The following is a 22,978-nucleotide window of genomic DNA, read 5'->3' as shown; positions in this document are numbered from 1 at the left end:
AGTTTTTCTTATATCTATTTTTTTATATAATGCTTAAAGTTAGGTATAGTCTTTCCTTAATCTTAAAATAGGAAAATAATAGGCTTCAGTATATTCGAACTCATGTCTTACTATACTGACAATAATATTAATGTCAATCACATTTAATTTACTATAATTAAAGTTATTTTGTGATGTATTTCAGTTTTACTCATATAAATTTATTATTCGGTAAGCTTTATCCCCTGCTGAATTTAAGCATGTCCAAACAAATGTTATTCTATCATAACGTATACATAAGAACAAAAGATTCCAAATTGGACTTTAGCATTACCAACATGCAGTAGCATACTATCATTTTTCTTTTTTGAGAATCGCATACTGTCATTTTAATAAGAGAGTAATTAATAAATGAGCACTAAGAAGTGAACAAAACTTTATAGAGTTGGATAGATCAAGAAATTGTCTTTAATTGCTAGTATTTTCTTATTGTTATTGTAATAACCATTTACTCATTATATATGATTAAAATATGCTGCTTTCTAAAAATAAATTTAAAAAATATTCTGAATTGATCTCATAAGTATTTATGATGAAATAAAGGTAACATTTAGGGTGGGATTTTTATCTGGTGAGATTCAATGGAATTCATTTTAGATCGACGGATGTGATTGCAAGACAGAAATGAGAATATTGTAACCTTTAGATTAGGACACGTCATTAAATGAAAAAAGTGTGTTGGAGGCTTAGAACTAGTTAATTTGTTTAATGAAGAGAGAAAAGATGTGTCTTCTTTTCCAAACTTTTGTTCCCCTAAAAAATTTCTCAATTGTTAGCAAAAGGTGTAGCATCAAGTTTGTTAAAATTTCCACAAGGTGTTGGGAAGGATGTTTTGCAAAACATTGTTGTCCTTGGAATTTATGGTTTGAAATGTTATATTATTCGAAGTGAAAAACAAGAATGTGAAAGAAATGGAAAAAGTAAGTAGATCTAATAAATTGTTTTCAATGTAATGACAAATTGAGAAGGATGAATGTTGCATATTATGCAAAAGATGTTGGATCCCATTGGTGTAAGTAAAGGGTCTGGGTTGACTGCTCACTAATGGCATCCGACGATGAAATGAAGGCGAATCAGTGTGGTTGTCGACGATGAAGAAAAAGATGAACCGGCAGTTACGATGAACGAAAGAAAGAAGTGAGAAATGTCTCGAAGCTTATTGATTAAACACACCATTTCATTTAAGTTCCAATCAAATGGGTTGTTGTAGTAATCTAGAACTTGGGCCTTGGTTAAATAGATATTGGTCTAGCTCGTTATTTATATGAAAAATCCTTCAAAGATTTAGTATCCTTAAAGGATACAAAGTTTTCTGGGTAGATTGCTCAATCAGATTAAGGAAATCCTTATATGGATTAAAACAATCTAGACAAATGCAATATAACTGTCTTAGTGAATATTCATTTAAAGAAGGTTATACAAATGATCCAACTTTCCCATGTGTTTTCATAAAAAGATCTAGATTAGGATTTGTGATAATTGTTGTTTATGTATATGATTTAAATATTATTGAAACTCTTGTAGAGCTCCAAAATGTAGTAAGTTGTTTAAAAAAACAATTTGAAATGAAAGATCTTGGAAAAATAAAGTTTTATCTTAGGCTACAGTTTGAGCATTTAAAGGATGAAATCTATATCCATCGGTCATCTTATACAGAAAAGATTGTAAATAAATTTTACATGAGCAAAACTCATCCATTGAGTACTCCAATAGTTGTAAGATCATTGGATGTGAAGAAAAACCCCTTTCGTCCTTCTGTGGTCGATAAAGAGCTATTTAGCCTTGAAGTACCATATCTTATTACCGTAGGTCCATTAACATATCTAACAAACAACACGCAACCTAATATAACATTTGTTGTAAGTTTGTTAGTAAGATTTAACTCTTCTCTAGCATTGGCATTGGAATGGAATTAAGCATGTATTTAAATATCTCAAAGGAACAACTGATTTGGATTATTTTATTCGAATGATTCAAGGTTTTAATTAGTTGGCTATGCAAATACTAAATATTTATCGAATCCACATCGATGTCAATCTCAAAAGGAGTATTTATTTACATTTGGAGGTACAATCATACGATAATGTTCAATGAGAAAAACATCAATCGTTGTCTCTTCAAATCATGCAAAAATAATTGCAATGCACAAGGTAATATAAGGATGTATTTGGCTGAAGCTATTGACTCAACATATCCAGAAGAAAAGTGATTTACTTCCATAGGAAAAGATGTAGCTATCTTATACAAAGATAATGCAATATGTATAGCTTAATTAAAAGGAGGATACATCAAAGGAGATAGAACATAACATATCTCACCAAAATTATTCTTCACTCGTTGTCTTTAGAATAAATGTGATATAGAAGTCAAACAAATCCATTCTAATGGTAATTTGACAAATTTGGTTACTAAGACAATACCAACTTCAACAATTGAAAGGTTGGTATACAAAAATTAAAATGCATCATGTTAAGTGACGTTCTCATAAAAGGGGGTCCAAGACATAATGTGCTCTTTTCCTTTAACCCAGGTTTTGTCTTATTGGGTTTCCTAGTAAAAGTTTTTAACGAGGCAACTTACGATGGGAGATTATATACTTTTTTTTTCCTTCATTAGGTTTTTATCCCATAAGATTTTTCTTAATAAGGTCTTAAGTAACAATCCGATAGTTAGGGATGTCGGAAAGTGTATTTTCGAGACTCTGTTCCCATGAGTCGAACCCGTAAATATTTTTAACAAATATTTACTAAGTTAGTCTAGTAGCGAATTAAATTTTGGATAGGTAATTATCATGAATTAGGAGTTATTAAGGCTCAAGGACTAAATCGTGTTAAAGTTAAAAGTTGAATTATAGATTGAAATAAACTAAAAGGGACTAAAATGGCAATTACACCTTTTTTTAAGTGGACAACATTAATGATAAATATGTAAATATATATATGTTAACTATTGTACATATATATGTTATAATGAATATATATTATAAAACTTAATGTATATGTATATTATATATAATAATAATTAAAATAAAAACAAATTAAAAAGAAAGAAAGTGGGAAAGCAAGCAAACAAATTAGAAAAGAAAGAGAAAGGAGAGACCGACGGCAAACCTAGGGACTTTTAACTTTTCAACTTCAATTGGTTAGTTAATTTAGTCCATTTTCTTGTAAATTTTATGTCTTTGGAATCCTGGTACTTAGAGCTACTTGACCCATATTGTAATTTTAGTATTGCTTGAGATTTTAAATATTGTTATTATTGAATGGTTTAAATACTAGGGGTTAAATTGATAGATTTTTAGGTTAGAAGTGGAAAATGATCAAATTACAAAGTTAATTCTTGATTTTGAGTAATAGGGACTAAATCGTGAAAAATTCAAAATTTAAGGGTATAATTGAAAATAGGGAGCTAAATTTATCTTAGAGTGAAATTGGCATAAAAATATAAAGTTAAATGTGGAGATTAAAATTAGTCTCGGTTTAGGGACTAAATTGAAGTTTAAGCAAATATAGTGTAAAAATTGAATTAATGTGAAATTGAATTGTGTAATATTAATGCATTTTAATTGTTTTATTCCGTAGCTAACGTCGTACCGAAATCCTTGACTAAAAAGGGGAAGGATAAAATCGACGTTGAATAGCTCGAAATTCCTAGTTTGTGTTTCTATAATCTGAACTAAGTTGTAAATTATTGCATTTTGAATTATTGCATATGGTAAGCATTTGAGGTGAGTACTTTGGTACTTTGAGATTGAATTGAACTCATATTTGATTGAAATGGATTGATTTGGTATATTATGAATACATTGATTATATAAATATTGAATTAAATATATGTTTATGTGTGTATATATGAGAATTTCGACCTTGAGTCGATGAGGCACTGGGTGCCAATTTGCTTTAGTCTAACCAATGAGACACTGGGTGTCAATTTATATAGCGTTGGGTACAATTATTACTTTGAATTTATCCGATGAAGCACTGGGTGCCAAACTGGTGTGTTGGTTGGATCCGTGTATCCGTCTGAGTCCAAGTCGTGTTAATAGGGAAAACAAATAATATAAAGTTGATGTGCTTGATATTGAAATGACATGGTTGAGAAATGGAAAAGAGATGAGAAATGTAATATGAAATAGTGAATTGATGTTAACGTGGATTGAATTATGAGAATTAAAACTATGAATAAAATTAGAGATGGAATATACCAATGAATGAATTGGTTTCTCAAATGCTATATGAAATATTATTGCCATGTACTAAATTGATGAATTCTTTTGAACGTGAATAAAGAATGAGTAAGTTAGCATTAATGAATTGATACATATGTCTTACAACATTACTTATTGCATCTTTATAACTTATCTATTCATATCAAGTTTATATTGTTCGGATTATAGAAATACCACTGAGTTACACTCAGCATACGGTTTTGTTTTTCCGTGCATAGGTTAGGTACTTCTCTTTTGATCGTCGACTCAGCATCCAACAACGATCCTGAGCTTAAGTATGGCGATGTTTATTTTTGTAATGGCATGTACCTAGGAAGTCTTTGGTTGTTAATTGAATTGTTGGTGTAATATGCTTTTGGCTTAATATGAAATGTTGGCCACTTGTATATAGTTATAGTTTAGGCAATGTTGGTATGGTAGCTTAGCCTAATGTTTTGGTAGGTGCATAGCTTCCAATTGGTAATTTAAAGAGTTGAAAGTTAGTTAAATTATGGCAAATGTGGTATGAATAGAAGTTGAATGGTTGATTGCTTTGCTTGTGTGTTTGATGATATAAAATGTGGTATCGATGAGGGTATATTGGTTAGGCACCTAAGATGGTTGTTTTGGTATGTTTTGAGTATTTTTAATTGTGCTTTGAATAGGTTTAATGGCTGGTGAAATGGTTGCTTAGTTCCCAAGTAATCACAATTTGGTAAACTTGAGTTTTAAGGTACATTTAGGTGCATACAGTCTGGGACACGATCTGTCACACGGCTGTGTGTCACACACAAACATGTGCCCTGAACGTGTAGAATAATTGCATAAGTGTAGTTTCCACATGGGCTAACACACGACCATGTGACCCAAGTCAAAAAGTTACACGGGCTGAGACACGGTGTATGCCTCAAGTCAGTGAGTTATACGGGCTGGGACACGGTCGTGTGTCCCAATTTTGAAAGTCACACGGCTTGGGGTATTCCACACGGCCTGGTCACACAGCTGTGTGTCCCCTGTTTTTAGGCTTTTTGAGATTTCACCCTAAACTTCTAGAATTGTTTCAAATTAGCCCCTGTTAGTTCTTAAATCATTTTTAGGGCCCTGTAAACTCATATTTAGGACTGTATGGGTAATTTTTACTGCGATCTGAATGAAATTGCCTACATTTTAATTTTGAATTGATTAATTGATTGATTTGATAGTAATGCCTATAACCCTAATCTGTCGACAGAGAGGGGTTAGGGGTGTTACGTCTTAATAAAATTTTTTGATGAATATCCAAGAAGGAGTGTTATAAATCCTATTAATGTGGAGGTCCATAACTCCTTAAAACACCATCCATTTATGAGAAATAAATCTTATACCTAAACATGCTTCAAAGTGCTTTTAAATAAGCCTTCATTTATTGTAGTTAATTGAGATAACGAGGCTTATAAATAGAATCTTGCAATTGATTTAATATATATATGAGAATCTCTCATATTTTTTTCTCTTAGTATTTACTTGTTAGTGATCAAAGTGCTTTTAAATAAGTTTTCATTTATTGCATTTCATTAATGATGTAATGAAGTATTGATCAAAGCATCAAATGTAGATAACGCTAGTGGCTAAACTAATTTTTTTTTAGATTTGGGTAAATAAAACAAAAACACACTAATAGTTATATGACTACAGGTGTAGTTTACCTAAATTTAAAACTAAAGATTAAACCTCTTTTAGAAGAAGACCCAATAAAGTAAAATCCATTGAATATTGTTAAAGCTTAATGATCAAGCAATATGCATAAGTTTCAATAACAACACCGTCAAAGCATCGATCAAGCACATGCTGAAGCCCACAATAATTGCACAAGTATCCACCATATTTGCACACATCACACCCTACGCTTAGATGTGCACAAACTTCTACCACCAGTCCATTACTGTCCTTCACCAACATGCCTAAGAGGTCAGCTTGATCTTGCTCATCAAAGGCTCCATTTGTATTAATCTTCATCACATTTTCCTTTTGCGCCTTTCATCGAACAAGTCGCAGCCTATGAGGTAAGATAAGGTGTCAAATCAATATATAGATGAAAAAAATCAAAATGCATACTTCTTACTTTCTTAGAGATAATTCTTACTTTCTCAATGCCTCAAAGGACACAAAACAATCCCTCATCGTATGCACCACATCCTCCCTAGGCGCAGCACACCATTGGCATATAAAATCATTAGAAACCAAAGTAAAAGCAATCTATGTTGTAGTGGGAAGTATCCCATGCCTTGCCTGCCAAGCAAACAAATTGACGTCTTTTTCTTCCACACATTTCTCCAATAATATTTACGCAGAACCAATAGACCTTAATAAAAGCCAATTATACCCTGTTTTAGCGATGAACAAGACTTGATTCAACTAAAAAAATTTTAAATTTTGAGTTAATCAAATTGAGTTTTTGGTATTTTCGAGCCAAATCGTATAAGTAATTTAAGTTTCGAGTTCGAGTCGAGTTGAAATTTACAATTTGAATAACTCAAATGACAGATTGGTGTAAGTACCCCTTTGGTCCTGCCAATTTTGAAAATGAACAAATTGGTCTCTGTCAACAAAAATTTAAAAATTTTCAGAAAAAATCAAAGTAATTTATAAAAATTCCAATATTTATAAAAATTCAACAATTTATATTTTTTTTAAAAATTACAAAAATAAAAAAATAAAATTCTAAAGAATTTATAAAAAATGTTAAAAGAAATTCTAAAATAATAATTTTGGGACCTAAATAAGTAAATTAATAATTTAAGTTTATCATACTAAATTATATTTTCTCTTATTTTGCTTTAAAAGAGTTTTCAAATATATATAATTTCAAATTGGGATAAATCTCAAAATTATACATGAATTTTAATTTGGTACCATTATACACGTGAAATTCTGATTAAGCATAACATTAAATTAAATGAAAAAAGATTATATTAGTATAGACATATTATAATTGTAAAATAAAAATAAAGCTAAATATTTAGAATTCATTATCTTTTTACTATGGTTTTCAAAATTAAATCATATTAGATAAGTTCATCGGATGGATTAAATTAAATATTAGATGGGATATCATTCCAGAACAATATGTTAGATCGATTGACTCACGAATCTATATATATCAAATGAATTTTTTAATATAAATTTTTAATTTTTGTAATCGAATAAATGGAATTAATGAAGTAATGATTTAATGCACTCGACCACTAATTTTATTAGGGTAAATTACACCAACAATCACTCAACTTTAAGGTAGTTAACAAAACAATTACCTAGATTTCATTTCAGTCACTCAACTTTTGAAAAATAACAAAACGGTTACTAACGTTATAAAAAAGTGACAAAACAGTCACTAATTAACAGTTTCCGTTGGTGTCTTAACGGGACCACTGATGTGGCAAGTTAACTGCTGGTGTGGCAAATTAGCTTGCCACATGGAATGTCCACAGTGGAAACCCATCCAATTTAAGAAGAAATTAAAAAAAACCCTAAAAAAACCCTTAATAATAGAGGAGAAGAAGAAGAAGAAACACCATGATCGCATTCAGGAATTTAACCAATATTTGGCTAATCTAACTGAGCATTATGACATCCCTAAAGTTGGCCCGATTAATTTGCCATCACTAACTCAAATTGCTGTGTTTCATAACATTGGCAATTATTGGCACTGGATAGGGGTCTCAAGTGTTGGTTGAGCCTCCGTGCCGCATTCGAAATACAAATAAAGAACCTCTAGAGCCCTTTCCTAGTCTGGTATTCTCATCAATATACGTGATCTGTAGCTTGACCTCGCTCTCGCCACCATATCGGAAGTCTATTGCTCTTACCCTCAGCTCAGGTGGCTCAAAATTACTTGAATCCATTGATGATCCAAGACCGTCAGCTTTCCAGCACAATGCATGAAGGAACATGTATTAGTGGAGATGACATCCACAATCTCACATCACATTAATTGAGTTTCACAGAAAAGATGAATAAATGGGATTCTAGATGCTTATGCATGAACTAACCCATAAGTCAATTTTGGTTATTAGTCATAAAATTACAATGTGGCAACATGGTACTGCTAGTTAAAGATAAAGATGCCGACATTATATCAAGTGATGACTAGTGAGGTTAACGTAGGGTGGGAGTGGCCTTACCTTTCAATAAGACCTCTCCATCAAGAAACCCAAAAATAAAGGAGACTTTGTTTCGTACGGAGTCAGGAGCTTCAATAGCCTGAACCATGTCATTGGTCTTGAAGAAAAGGCGCCCCAATGCACTTCTGTAGCCGCCTCCTAGTGACATGGGATTTGAACAGTAAATTGCATCCCAATCTGGAAAAACCACAAGACCCACTAGAGGTGCTCATGGGCCGGGCCGGACTGGGTTTGGGCTAGGTTTGGGCTGGGCCCATAACAAATTTCGACCCAGCTCAAAATATGGGCCTAAAATTTTGCTCAGGCCCGGCCCGGAAAAAATCATAAGCCCGAGTCCGGCCTGGCCCGACCCATTTTTTTAATAAATACCAAAAATTTATTTTAAAAATTAAAAAAAGTATTTTAAAAATATTTTAAAATTAAAAAAAATTAAAAAGTATTTTAAAATTAAAAAATAATAAAAAAAAGTATTTTAAAAATATTTTAAAATTAAAAAATTTAAAAAATAAATATATTTATTATATCGGGCCGAGCCGAGCTCGGGCAAAAAAAGTAGTGCTCGAGGCTCGGCCCGTTTTCTAAATGGGCCTTATTTTTTTGCCCAAGCCCATATTTCGAGCCTATATTTTTACCCAAACCCTCCCATATTTCGGATGAGCACCTCTACCGCCAACAATGGCGAAAGGTTATAGAGGAAGAGAGCCAAGAAGAAGAAGAAGAGCAAAGACATGGTATTTCAATGGCAAAGAATCAGACCCTACCAAATTAGGCAAAGAAGAATTTTTTTTTTACAGTCTCCTCTTCTTCTCTGTTATTAAGGATTTTTTTAGTGTTTTTTTCAATTTCTTCTTAAATTGGGTGGATTTCCACTGTGGACATCTAACGTGACAAGTTAATTGGCCACATCAGCTAGTTAACTTGCCACATCAGCTAGTTAATCAGTGATTGTTTTGTCACTTTTTTATAATGTTAGTGACCGTTTTATTATTTTTTAAAAGTTGAGTAACTGAAATAAAACTTAAGTGACTGTTTTGTTAGCTACCCAAAATTGAGTGACTGCTAGCGTAATTTACCCATTTTATTATGAAAAACAACTTCAAATAAATTTCAAAACCATTAAAAAAAAGACAACAGGGCAACGCTGGAACTTCATTAGAAAAGGATGTTATTGTGTAGGTGAGATACAGGTGATTATTACCATGTCAAAGACAGCCTCATTAGACCCCTCTTCAAAAGTGCCGAACTCCTATATAACTCTTCTCTCTGCATCTCTTGTACTGTTTCTGTCTTCAAAACGCCTCGAAAGATCTAATCTCTCACCTTCTTCTAAACTCTTCAAATAAGGCAAAGAAAAAAAAACACCCAAAAGGTAAACTTTATTTAATATTTTTAATTAAATTTCGTAGCTTTTGTTTTTGACTTTCATAGTTTTGATCTAGTTTTGAATTGTTTTCCTGCCTTTTTCCTAATACACTGAATAGATCATTCGTCTAATCCCACCTTGTTTATATGCTTTCTTCTTTGTTTTTGCTTTAATTATTGTGGGTTTTGCTTGGGAATTTTCAGGTTCGAACAGGTTTCTAGTTTTTTTAATGTTTTTTGGTATTAAAAAATTTCTTGGTTTTAATCAATTATCATGAACTTGAAGGATAAGAAAAAGGAAAAAGATGGTGGGAATTTCTCTGGGTTTTCAATTCCATGACTTGTTTCGGTATTTCTCGCGGAATTTCTGTTGTTACTGTTTATAAATGATTAGTTTTCATGGTTTTTTTAATTCCCAGTGGTTTTTGAAAAGCATTAATCTCTTAGCATTTGATTTTATATACTTTGCTGCATGTACAATCAAACTAGTGCAATATATTCATATTGTTTATCATGTTTCATAACTTGGATCCGTTGACTATGTAATTTGCAGATGAAAATCGGGTTCCTTGTATTTGTAGCTGTTGCATTGCTAGCATTCTTGTGTAGCCCGAATGCCGTGTATGGAATTAGATTCGTAATTGATAGAGAAGAATGCTTCTCTCACGATGTTAAGTATGAAGGGGATACAATTCATGTGTCGTTTGTTGTCATCAAGGCTGATTCAACTTGGCATAATAGTCATGAGGGTGTTGATCTGGTGGTAAGCTTCCTCTTCTCCTTATTACGGCTAATTTGGTTTCGACATTGTCATTCGTGCCTTATGCTTCAACTGCTAGCATGTAGTTCAGTTTCTTACTTAGGGCATAGTTAAGAGTGTGAACTGCAAGAGAATAGTGTTTTAGATTTGGTGATCTTGTGGATCTATATCAGATCTGACTCCTCTATTACTTATACTGATTATGAGCCCTTTTCTCAAAGTCCAAAATCGAATTTGAAATTATAGTTTGTATTACATGAAAAACATAAGTTTCTAGTCCATCAACAATATACTCTTGTATTGGACAAGAAATGGAAACAGATTCCAAATGTTCCACTTTTAGGAACCTATCAGCTGCAAAGGCGATTATTAGGGGTTGTTCTTTCTCTACAAAGTTCCATGGTGCTTTAGGTGGTAATAAGTTGTCTTGATCTGAATAAGTTGGATTCTGAAAATAGGGTCATAAATTTTTTTACTTATAGTGCTTTCAAGTCATACGATAAGATGAACATAAAGATTTTCCCTTTTTCTTTTGAATTGCCTATTTGCATAAACTGTTCAGGAACTCAAATTAACAATCTTATTTTACTTGCTACTTGTTGTGGTTACTAGGTGAAGGGACCTACCGGTGATCAGATTCAAGACTTTCGAGACAAGATAAGTGAGAAATTTGAGTTTGTTGCTCATCAAAAAGGAATTCACCATTTCTGTTTCAGTAATAAATCTCCTTACTATGAAACGGTCGACTTTGATGTACATGAAAGTCATTTTACATACTATGATCAGCATGCAAAGGATGGTGAGTCGTTTTCTGTTTGCTTTTATGTTTCTCTTCTGCTGTTGAACCTTTAATATAAAGAGTACTGAGTGCTATTCTCATGCTTATCTGCAGAGCATTTCAACCCTTTGTTAGAACAAATATCTAAGTTAGAGGAAGCTCTTTATAACATCCAGTTTGAACAGCACTGGTTAGAGGCTCAGACAGAACGTCAGGCAATAGGTATATTCATATTAAACACTTTTTTGTTTTTAATTACAGACAGTTGTGGACGATGTTACATCATTGATACCTTTGAGACTTGTTTATCTGTTACCATAACTTCAAACTCATAGGTAGCTGAAGCCTTTACCTTGAATCAATTCGAGACAATTGTTAGATTCAATTGTGAATTACTATAAAGTGTCACTTCGTTATGTTTTAAAACTTATATGATTTAGGTTGCTAAACTATGTTTATTAGATACTTTAGATTTGTATGCTAGGAGTCACTTTTCGCCATATTTTGCTCACTGAATGGCTGAAGAGTTTGTTTCGATGCATGTAAATATGCATGTTTTATATATATATATATAAATCATAGAAGTAATCTAAGCTTTGTTGCATATCGTGAGGATGAAAAAGAATTTAGGTGAAACCATGTTTTTTTTTTTTTTGTCAAGACTTGGTTAGAGCAATGATTAGAGCTCTTTCCTAGATGACATGGGTTCAAATCTTGTCACCCTTTCCCCTTCCCCCAATATTGTATGATAAAAAAAATATATGTTTTTGAGATGCTGGTGCTAATAGATATTATACAAGGAAAAAGAACCCTTTAATGTAGGCATTGCTTGAATTGCTCTCATGATTCCTTTCCAGTTGATTACTTTTTCTTCTAATGATTCTCTGTTACTATAAATGCAGTAAATGAAGCCATGAGTAAAAGAGCAGTTCACAAGGCCTTTTACGAATCTGCAGCACTAATTGGAGCCAGTGTTCTTCAAGTTTACCTACTCCGCCGCCTTTTTGAACGAAAGCTTGGAATGTCCCGGGTTTAGTTTTAGCACTGCACTGCAATGTTTCATTAGCTATAGGATCATGCAGACTATTGTCATCTCAGGCACTTGATACATACATGAATTTATGAAATCAGTGACGTTTTCTGTTTTTAAGTCTTTAGATTTATCATTGTTGAGTAAACATAAACTATATAAAGCATGATTGGTTCAAGTTATTTCTGCTAAAATTGTTTATGGTTCCATGGTTTCATTATGTTCATCAGCCATCGGTTGCTACTCATGCAAACTTTAGAGGCATATGATGTTCTTATGCATGTTGAGACAAAATGAAATAGAATTTTTCGAAAAACACACCAATCACATGTATAACAACATGAAGAAGGAATGTGTCACGTGAAAGTTCTATGGCTTGTAACACAAGGATGGCAAAAGACAATGAAATACCACAGCTTCTAATAACATCCCACCAAATCAATAAATATAGATACAGTAAGTGTTTTGTCTTCTTTACTTCTCCCTCCCACCAGAATTAAATTTTACACCACAAAGAAAAATCCAGAAGGGCTTATCAAGCCTTACAGACCCTATCTTGTTTAGGAATATATGGTGGGGCTTCAATATACTTGTGGAAGCTCTTATGTCTTATACGAGTAGAGCATCGTCAAGATTCCGCAGGCGGGGCTTGAACGCAGCAAAACCATTTTTTCTGAAAAAAACAGTTGATAACGATCATTGTAAGCAATACCAAAGCAAATTGTTATTTTTTTACAGTTGGTCAAGAATAGGTTATCACCACTGCCTAACATATGCAGCTAGATGCCAAGAACAAATCATTAGATGTTACTTACAGGTTGGGTTTTGCCAGGATCAGCTCCAGGCTTAACATTAGAATCAGACTTTGCCGGTGACTCAGGTTTGCCACCTGTTTTCTTCTCGTCCCTTGCCTTATTAAAGATCACAGTGAATCCCTCAGCAGATGCAGGATCGTTGACATCCCATTCACCAAATTTTGGCAATGGCCGACCCTTTTCCTCCTATTGCACAAAATAAAAAGTGAAATGTCCCGTTAAGACCCTTAAAATCGAAACACGTAGACAGAAAAACTGTCAACTTAACCTGGCAAAACTATAGCATGTATAAGTTTCACTAAGCAGCTAATAGCAACAAAGTATTCAATTACCAGTTGTAACAAGCCAGTTAGTTGCTAGTCCTGAGAGTTCTCAACAAGCGTAAAGATAGATTACAATCACAAAATGAACAATTCATCCGCAATCAATAAGCAAGAAAATAGTCTGGCATTGATGATTCTTAAACTCTAAAAGGAGGTAAAAGGAAACAGAGGATATAATAACCAACTCTTAATTGATTCTCAAGCAGCCAAGGTACTTATTGGTGTAAGACATTAGATGTTTTTCATTTTCAATGTCATTATAGACTATAATTTCTGTTGAGATCAAACATTGCGATAAAGCTTTTCTATTCTGAACTAGAAACTACTTCAATAGCTAAATACAATTAGAATGCAACACATTCAATTGAAGATAAGATCACTGATACAATCTAAACATCTAAAATGCCAGTGAAACTGCTAAATCAAAGCTGCTAATTACTATAAGGGAGTTACATAACTTCAGCTTCAACTTAGTAAATTCCATTTATTTAACAACCACAAAATTTGTTGGCATGCTTTGCAATATTAAGAACAAACAAATGAAACTTCGTAGACTGAACCACAAGATGGAGTGGAAAAGGATTTGTGTTCAAGTCTTCAGCTGACACTACGCACGAATTCAATCCCTAGACAACCCTTACTCCCTACCCCTTAAAAAAAAAGTGACTTCAGCAGAGCTTAGATCACATTGCCTGATTATTAGCATGGTGGGGCTAAAAAGGCATGTGCAGCTTGCATTATTACAAGCCTAAATTAGCCGAACAGCAACACTGGTTACTTTTCTAGAGAAAGCACTCCGAAAAAACTTGTCTAAGAACAGAAATTCACTTCAATCACTATTTTCTAATAGGATATCCAACAAAATATCATAAATGGTTCATGAAATAACTATTTTAAACAGCGGTATAATCATTGACACGACAATTTTTATTCAAGGGAGATGTTTGGTGGGTAGAACAACGAAAGAAAGTCATGCCGACATAGCAACAGTGCAATCAATTAACAGATCAAACAGAAGCCTCCCTAATAAGCAATAATTGAGTATGAATCGCAACGACCATTTGTGGAGATAAAAATGACCACATAAATTCATAATCATATGCATCATCAATATAAAACCACAACCAGGTAACTAGAAATAATCATATCCTTGGAAAGATAAGTGAAAAGCTTAACTTATCCTGCAACATGACAAAAAGGAATCTGCCAAAAAGTCGAACATGACGTTACATAAACTAACTATCAAAGTAATATCAAATCATGCAAATCCAAACATAATTTAGGAACATAATATATGATGCCATAGATCCCATAAAGTAATCTGATTACTCAGTGCTAGTTAATTTAATATGAACAGGTTGACACAAAAGATTCATCCACTTCAGAATATGAACAAATTTATGGATTATGACTTCCACTATCAAGCTGATATTTACAGATTACATATCCAATAATATACAAGTAACAATCCATGCACTCTAAAATATCCCCAGAAAAGCTAATATTCTCTTCTGGGCATATATAGATACTTGATGTGTTCTGAAAAGAACATTATCACAATCCGAGTTATTACTCCTTAATTACCCAACTTCAATGGTTAATCAGAAACTACATTTTCAACACAAAAATAATAGTACATTAATCCTATTTAGACATAGATTACAAAAAACACCTTGAAACAATTTACCCATTTGATAATGCATTCCATTTTCATTCAATATTAATCTAATTTCCCAAAGTTTAATTGAGCAAAATTACCTTAAAAACAATTCCAACCATAAATCATGTCATTACATAAATGGCTAAAATGGTACTCAGTTCATCAGTTAAAGAAAAACAAAAACAGACACACACACACACACACACACACACACACACAAAAAAAAAAGAACCCATCTTCCAGCAAAACTGATCACAGGAAGCAATAACAGAAAGATGAGAGGGTAAATCTAAAACAGTGAGCATCAGCAACAAAATCAAGCCTAATTTTTCTCTTTTTAGATAAAATGAAAATAAATAAAACCCAGAATAAAAAACACCCAAAAACCCATGAATCAGAACAATCCCAAGCTCAAAGACAAAAAAATGGGCAAAAAATTAAATCAGACAACAAAGTTAAACCTTGTTTTAAAATGAATTTAAAACAGAAATGGAAAGAGTAAAAAACCCAGAAAAGATTACATACCGACATGAATTCACGAAAGAAAAACTTTTCTTGTGAAGAAAGAGAGAGAGAGAGAGAGAGAGAGAGAGAGAGAGAGCGAGAGAATGAGAGTTTTTAGAGAGAGAATGAAAGAAGAGAATTTTTTGGGAGGAATATGTGAAGAAAGAGAAAGAGAAAAAATAGGAATCGGGATAAACGGCGTTAGTTTGGACGGTTAATGGAAAGGATACAGTGGTGGGGAGAAAGGGATGAATAGGAAAACTGAGTCGTTAACTCGTTAGACTCGTTACTCAATCAGCCAGTGATTACGTGGAGCCCGGGCATGGATAACGGAACCAGTAATATGAGCTGGCAAAGTTTTTCTTCTGACATATACTATTATTACAGCAATTACTACTATTATTATTACAATTCCTTTTGTTGAAGATTTTTCTTAGAAAACTGGTTGGTTGCTGTAGCATTTTCTATAGTTTCAATGGCCGTCATTACTACCAACACGTTCATCATCATTCGTCCAGGCTTAATACCAGTCATGAAAAACAAATAAAATCAGAAAAGCAAAAGAACATGTTACAAATAAGAATATTTACAGTGACCATATATTCCAAGAACAGCATACAACATTTTGTAACATGGGAAATCTATAGAATCTACCCTACCAATCAAATTTACATGCACTATATACACTTTGCCTCCATTATCAAGCACAATTCATTAAGCTTGCTAAACGAGCAGGCTTCATCACTCATCAAACAGCCTCTTGCCCCCCCTATCTTTATTACAAGGAATCCTTGTTCTCATGAAAACCATAACATTGCATTATGTTGTTGAAGAAAAGAATCTGGTCCAACACCACATCGATTAGTGGGGCATTCACCAGAAATTCATCGTCCCTGCACATACAGCAACGGCATGATTGTGTCTTCCATATTTATTTCCAACGCTATCAATGGCAAGAGACAAACCTAAACCAATAATCAATTGGTAAGAACTGTATTGAACAAGACAGATGCAGAACAATACAAAAACAGGAACTTTTCCTTTCAAAGTGTTTTAAAATTGGTTAAATTTCGCTCATGTCTGAACAGCTCAAGGGAATTTGAAGCAAAGAGAAAGGGAGAGAAGAGACTTACACAGTCTTCTTATGATGTATCTCCGTTGGCTCACAGTCCTATTTTGACACAAAAAGTGAATCAGTGTCTACCTATGCTTTCTGGCTTCATGATCCCTAAAAGGAAAAAGAATCCTGCCCAAGAAAGCTTATAAGGTATAAGTTGAATGTGATAGAAAAATAGTCCATAAATGACCAAAAGATAGACGACTTGACACGAACCAAATCAGAATGCCACGACTGGTTGGGAAGTGAAAGTTTGAAGCTCATCAATAAGATCTGTAGAAAACTGGTCTATATTTTCAGCAACCAACAACATCGTTTCACATTCCTGATTGTCTTCAATGCCATTTCCTCTTATTCTGCTTCAAGTACTTAAACCTTTTCTTGGCAATTATCAATGCCTTCTGAAACTGTTCCGTACTTCCATCCCAATCACAAGATATGATTCCCCTACCCTTTAAGTCCTCTAAAAGCACATCACCGGTAGAAGGGTTACTACCCTCGATGAGAAGAGCATCGACTAGAACAGTATAAGTCGTGGCATTGGGCCACAGACCATTTTGTTTCATCTCTTGATATAGTTCAAAAGCAGCAGCTATGTCCCCATTAGCACAAAGGCCCGAAATGATGACATTGTAAGCAACAACATCAAGTTTCAGACCACACAGTTGCATTTTATTCCGTAACTTTAGAGCCTCGGCAATGTTACTCTCTTTGCATAACATGTGCATAAGGGTGGTAAATGTAGCTACGGTTGGAACAAGTTGCTTCCGGATCATTCTATCAAGAAACAATATCGCTTCTTCAACTTTCCCACTTAGGGCAAGTCCTCGTACAATAGCACTCTCAGCAACATCAGGAGAAGTGATACCAAGTGATGTCATTTCATCCTTCAATTCCAATGCTGCTTGCAAATTCCTAGCTCTACACATAGCATTGATCAATGTAATATATTGTTTTCCCTTGGGAAGGTAACCCTTGTGAGCCATTTCATGTAAAACAATATGGGATTCTTGGAGCGCAAGATTTCTGTTGAGCCCAATAACGAGTGCATTGAGGGTCTCTGCATCAGGAAATATCCCCAAAAAGTTCATAGCATTAACCAGATCAAAGGTCTTTCCGGTATCACCTCTTTCACAACACTTGCTGATAAGCATGTTAAATGTAAATCGATCAACTTCAACACCTTCAGATATCATCTTCTTTAAGATTTTAATACCAACATCCAACATGCCTGTCTTGCAAAGTCCAAGAATAAGGCTATGGAATGTTAATCTATCAGGCAAAAGACCACTACTGATCATGAGTTTAAAAAGACTAGAGCAAGTCCGTATTTCTTTTTGCTTAGCATATCCATGCAACAAAATATTATACGTAGGCAAACTAGGGCATAAGCTTTTGCTTCTCATCATGGAAAACAGATTATTTACCTTCATCAATTTTCCCCTCCTCGAGGTTCCATCTAGAGCAGCATTAAAAGCAATAACATCAAGATACCGGCTTTTTTGCTCCATCTCTTTATAAAAATAATAAGCAGCCTTTGATTGGCCCGCCTTGAAAAGACCATCAACTAAACAGGTGTACGTAACTTGATTTGGAGTAAAAACTCCTTTATCCATCAGCTTCCCCAGAAATAGAAGGGCAGCAGCAACTTTTCCCTTTCTACATAACCCATTAAGAAGGATGGTATATGTATAACTATCAGGAAGAACACCAAACAGAACCATCTCCTCAAAAAGGGCCACTGAATCCCACATATTCCCCGATTTGCAAGTCCCAGCAAGTATAGTGTTGTAGACAACGTTATCTACAGCGGAAGGAATGTAATGCAGCTTGTTCAAAAATTTCTTTGCTTCTACCAGATTTCCGCCCTTGCATAGTCCTTTTAGTAGGCTGCTGTATGTGAAAAAACTGGGAGTATTACCTAATTTAACCATCTCATCGAACAAAGAAAACGCTTTCAGCCCATCACCCAAATTTCCATAGCCACTTATAACACAATCAAATGTGATGGAGTTAGGGTTAGGACCAATCCGACTCATGTGACGCATGAATTCCTCAGCCTCTCTAACTTTTCCATCTCTACACAAAGAAGCAACCAACGTGTTACAAGTAAAATGGTCAGCAACATGACCACTGCAATTCATAATTCTGTAGATTTTCAACGCTTCTGTGACAAGTCCCATCTTACAAGAGTTGTAGATTAATGTGGAGTAAATAACTTTGTTAGGTCTAAATCCAGCTCTGTACATTTTACATATAATTTCTTTTACACATTTTATATTCCCAGCCTGGTAAAATCCATTTATAAGCACAGAAAAGGTGATAATATCAGGAGCCACACCCTCCTCAAACATCTCATGGAACATCTGTACAGCTTCATCGAACAACCCCTTTTTGCATAGTCCATCAATCATCTCAGTGTAAGGTATACATCCAAAACCCATCCCATTTGTCCTCATTCTCTCAAAAAACCTTCTCACTAAATCGAATTTGCCATGCTTGCACAACCCATTTAAAAGCACTCCATAACTGACTTCATTAAGCCGTAATCCCACTTTTTCCATCATATCCATGAGTCTTAAAGCTTCTTCAAAGTTACCCTCATTCGAATGCCCTTCAATCAAAGCATTGTAAGTAGCAACATTTGGAGAGAGATTAAAATATGCCATCTCATCAAAAATCCGAGTAGCAACCCCAAGACTTCCCACCTTAACAAATCCATTAATAAGAGTGTTATAGGTAATAGCATTGGGAGATATCCTTCTCTTTCTCATCTTTTTTAACAGTAAGTAAGCTTTTGCACTTCTATCATTTCTACACAAATCGTCAATAAGCATATTATATGTACATACATCTGCTTCAATACCCTTAGACCCCATACGATCAATCAGCTCAAAGGCTGATTTATATCTCCCATTCTTGCAAAACCAATGTAGCAAAGTATTGTAAGTAACTATAGTTGGAACATAACCGCTATTCTCCATCTTTCTCAGCAAATAAACAGCTTTCTCGAGCTTCCCTTCGACACACAAAACATTGATCAATATATTAAAAGTAGCTATATTAGGACAAATCTTCAAATCAAGCAATTCCTTGAAAAATTCCCAAACTGAACAAACTCTCCCATCCTTCACCATTGAACCTAACATCATATTACAAGTATAAACCGACGGCTTAAATCCTCGAAACCGCATCAAATTAAAAGTCTCCAAAGCATTATCAATCATTCCATCTTTCAAATAAACCCTGATCAATAGATCAAAAACTGAAGGGTTTGAATTGCAAAGAGAGTATGTATCCATCAAAGCACCAAAAACAAACCTTGACCCTACACCCAATTTACACAATTGCCTCAACAATGATTTAGCAGAGTCATACATTCTAGCTCTAACAAGAATATGGGTAGTGATTGAAAGTACATGAGTGAGATGATTGTGTTCCAAACCAGGTTGGTTGATAAAAAAGTTGAGAAATCTCAAAGCTAGCCTTCCATGAACTTGCCTCAAAGAAGCCAACTTGTAATTCATGTGGTTCAGTGATTCCCAACGGTCTATAGTTAAAATTGTATATATGCTGTTCTCCAATTCTACCAAAAAAAAGTTAAAAAAAAAAGACTCCACAGTAAGAAACATATATTTAATACAAAACGTTGAAAACATTAAGCATAACGAAAGTAAAGAAGAATTACCGGAGAATTGCGAGTGGTTTTTGACTGTGGCGTTTTGGTCATCTGGTTTTGAGGTAGTGGTGGAAAATTGAAATGAACCCAGAATAGAAAAAGGTCTGAATTTGGCGTATTCGAGGTGGAGTGAAGCTAAAAGTGTTTTGGTGGCGGAAGAACTCAGAGTCGAAGACATTACCAGTTTTGAACTGCAACTAATAGTTTGAGTTGTGTTTGTGTTATGTCGTGTAAAATGTTGTGAGCTTTGTCGAATGTCTTGTAGAGTTGTTGTTGGTTTCAATATTGGGCCTCCTGAGTTATGAATCATTGCACAAAAAACTGTTTTATGGCTGCTTTTGGGCCGTTTTGTTTCGGGGCAAATTGGGGTTCTGCTTTTGTAACAAAAACGAAAAGGAAATTGAATTGAAAGAGAAGGAAAACGAAAGAGAATGGTCGAATTCTCGTATTGGGACTTGTTTTATACATAAGTTACAGATTTAGTCTTTATTCTTTAATTTGGTTAACTTTAGTTTCGCTATTTTTCACAATTTAGAATTTCAGTACAGGCCAAACCATGATGGTTTAAATTTTCTTATTTCCAAAATCTTATGCATATCAGTTTGTTATTTCCACATAATACTCACAAATAAGCTAAGTCATTTTAGTTAATAGATTTAACGGTTTACCATTTGAGTCTGAACTAAAATTTTTAAATTTTGAAAAGTATAAAAACTAAAAATGGGGAAAAGTACCAATAAAAGCCCCTTTTATTTTCAAAATTACCGAAATGGGCCAGGTCTTAAATTAATTACCAGAATGGGCCAATTTCCCCCAAAACGCGTCCACATCAGCGCGTTGTCAGGGGATAAAGCAGGAAAATGCTTCCTCAAGGAAGCGCTTTGTCCACGTGGATAGAAAACGCGTCCTCGAGGGCGCGCTTTGTGTCCATGTGGACAAAGCACTTCCTTGAGGAAGTGTTTTCCCCGTTTTTTAAGGTTAGGGTTTTTTACAATTAGGGTTAGGGTTTTAGGATTTTTGGGTTTTTAGATTTTAAGGTTTTAAGGAAAAAAATAAATAAATAAGGGTTTAGGGTTTAAGGTTTCTTAATTAAATTAATTATAAATTTAAGAAATTAGATTAGGGTTTAGTGTTTATGATTTTTAAGGAAAAAATCAAATAAATTAGGGTTTAGGATTACTTGAGTAAATTAATTATAAATTTTAAAAAATTAGATTAGGGTTTAGTGTTTAGGGTTTTTAAGGAAAAAATCAAATAAATTAGGGTTTAGGGTTACTTGAGTGAATTAATTATAAATTTTAAAAAATTAGATTAAGGTTTAGGGTTTAAGGTTTTAAGAAAAAAATAAAATAAATTAGGGTTTGGGGTTACTTGAGTAAATTAATTATAAATTTTAAAAAAATTAGATTAGGGTTTAGTGTTTAAGGTTTTTAAGGAAAATTTAAATAAATTAGGGTTTGGGGTCCAGGGTTACTTAATTAAATTATTTGTTAATTTTAAAAAGCTCCCACGTGAACGCTCTTTTGCTACAGTAGTTCATGAAAAAATAATTTTGAGAAGACGTTTCTGAGCAAATAATGTCAAAAACGCTTTAAGCAGAATGCATTGTCAGCAAAAGTACTGAAAGAAGCTCCCACGTGGACGTTCTTTTGCTACAGTAGTTTCTGAAAAAATAATTTTGAGAAGATGTTTCTGAGCAAATAGTGTTAAAAACGCTTCAAGCAGGATGTAATGTCAGCTAAAGTACTGAAAGAATCTCCCACGTGGACACTCTTTTGCTACAGTAGTTCTTATTTGGCCTGAGGCTATAAATGAGCCAAATTTTTTTCTCAGGTTGCGTAAGTTACAGCAAAAAAATTAAAGAGGCTAAGAATGATAGAAATTGAAAATGAGTGAACGTATTAGTGTTGTTATTTACTATGATGGTGAGGTTCGTCACACCGAGAACGGTGTTGTTTTTTTATCGGAGATTACAATGCGACTGGTTTTTAACCAGAACATAGATTTGACAGAACTTCGTAAAAGAATTAGGCGTAAAATATTCAGAACGACGCCAATGAAAGTTTTGTCTATTAGGTATTGATTTTGTGCTTCTGTTGATCCGGTGACATATGACTCGTTCGACATCAAAGGTACTCGTAGCTTGGAGGCAATGGTACAGACTCATCTTGCTAGTGGAGCACCCTATATTGAGTTATATGTACAATTTGCATCGCCAAATGATGCTTTTGCTACTGCTGTTCGAGAGGAATACACGACTTCCAAAGTGATAGTACATTCTCCACATGGAAGATGGAATGTGTGCGTCTCGGGTCTCCACCTCTCTGTCAACGCACTAATGAGTTTCGGGTCCAACTTGCACCCCCAGCCTATCGTCACCACGTACCAAAAACTTGCTTCCCACAGGTAATTCTCTATCAACAGTGATTGAGGACCAGGCATATTACGGATATAGCATTGCAATATCAGATCTACAGACTTTTATAAGAAATAATAAAATAAAAATTATTTAAAATTGCATAAATGAAAAAAATCTTAAATAAT

General features: G+C 33.9%; 3 protein-coding genes across 4 annotated transcripts; 1 reads left to right on the top strand and 2 right to left on the bottom strand.

Annotated features, from left to right (window-relative positions):
* The first annotated feature begins 9,629 nt into the window (after positions 1-9,629).
* Positions 9,630-12,518, top strand: LOC107922043 (transmembrane emp24 domain-containing protein p24beta2). The gene is made up of 5 exons (XM_016851872.2): positions 9,630-9,774; positions 10,320-10,531; positions 11,141-11,327; positions 11,421-11,528; positions 12,209-12,518. The coding sequence occupies exons 2-5, from the start codon at positions 10,322-10,324 to the stop codon at positions 12,340-12,342; spliced, it is 639 nt and encodes a 212-aa protein (XP_016707361.1). The 5' UTR covers positions 9,630-9,774; positions 10,320-10,321; the 3' UTR covers positions 12,343-12,518.
* A 208-nt stretch (positions 12,519-12,726) lies between these two features.
* LOC121213844 (protein NOI4) lies at positions 12,727-16,005 on the bottom strand. Its single transcript, XM_041087050.1, has 3 exons — positions 15,660-16,005; positions 13,152-13,337; positions 12,727-13,009 (listed from the first exon to the last, which is right to left on the bottom strand). Exons 1-3 carry the CDS (start codon positions 15,663-15,665, stop codon positions 12,965-12,967), a joined length of 237 nt encoding a protein of 78 aa, XP_040942984.1. The 5' UTR covers positions 15,666-16,005; the 3' UTR covers positions 12,727-12,964.
* A 179-nt stretch (positions 16,006-16,184) lies between these two features.
* Positions 16,185-20,730, bottom strand: LOC107922042 (pentatricopeptide repeat-containing protein At5g55840). Of its 2 annotated transcripts, none has more exons than XM_016851870.2 (4): positions 20,444-20,730; positions 16,972-20,341; positions 16,772-16,884; positions 16,185-16,531 (listed from the first exon to the last, which is right to left on the bottom strand). In XM_016851870.2, the coding sequence occupies exons 1-2, from the start codon at positions 20,610-20,612 to the stop codon at positions 17,091-17,093; spliced, it is 3,420 nt and encodes a 1,139-aa protein (XP_016707359.1). In that variant the 5' UTR covers positions 20,613-20,730; the 3' UTR covers positions 16,185-16,531; positions 16,772-16,884; positions 16,972-17,090. The 2 variants fall into 2 exon arrangements, with proteins under 2 accessions (XP_016707359.1, XP_016707358.1); XM_016851869.2 differs by having other exon boundaries at positions 16,185-16,603; positions 20,444-20,698.
* Between the last annotated feature and the right edge of the window lie 2,248 nt (positions 20,731-22,978).

The sequence above is a fragment of the Gossypium hirsutum genome, chromosome D01 (assembly GCF_007990345.1).
Source record: "Gossypium hirsutum isolate 1008001.06 chromosome D01, Gossypium_hirsutum_v2.1, whole genome shotgun sequence".
Taxonomy (NCBI): domain Eukaryota; kingdom Viridiplantae; phylum Streptophyta; class Magnoliopsida; order Malvales; family Malvaceae; genus Gossypium; species Gossypium hirsutum.
This window is presented reverse-complemented; position numbering and strand designations above follow the sequence as displayed.

What these genes read in the sequence shown, in the direction of transcription:
- LOC107922043 (XM_016851872.2), top strand. Translation starts at nt 10,322, where the DNA reads ATGAAAATCGGGTTCCTTGTATTTGTAGCTGTTGCATTGCTAGCATTC. An exon ending in ATGAGGGTGTTGATCTGGTG is followed by an intron (nt 10,532 to 11,140) that starts GTAAGCTTCCTC and finishes TGTGGTTACTAG; the next exon opens with GTGAAGGGACCTACCGGTGA. An exon ending in GACAGAACGTCAGGCAATAG is followed by an intron (nt 11,529 to 12,208) that starts GTATATTCATAT and finishes CTATAAATGCAG; the next exon opens with TAAATGAAGCCATGAGTAAA.
- LOC121213844 (XM_041087050.1), bottom strand. An exon ending in ATCCTGGCAAAACCCAACCT is followed by an intron (nt 13,010 to 13,151) that starts GTAAGTAACATC and finishes TGTTTTTTTCAG; the next exon opens with AAAAAATGGTTTTGCTGCGT.
- LOC107922042 (XM_016851870.2), bottom strand. Translation starts at nt 20,612, where the DNA reads ATGTCTTCGACTCTGAGTTCTTCCGCCACCAAAACACTTTTAGCTTCA. An exon ending in AAACCACTCGCAATTCTCCG is followed by an intron (nt 20,342 to 20,443) that starts GTAATTCTTCTT and finishes TTTTTTTGGTAG; the next exon opens with AATTGGAGAACAGCATATAT.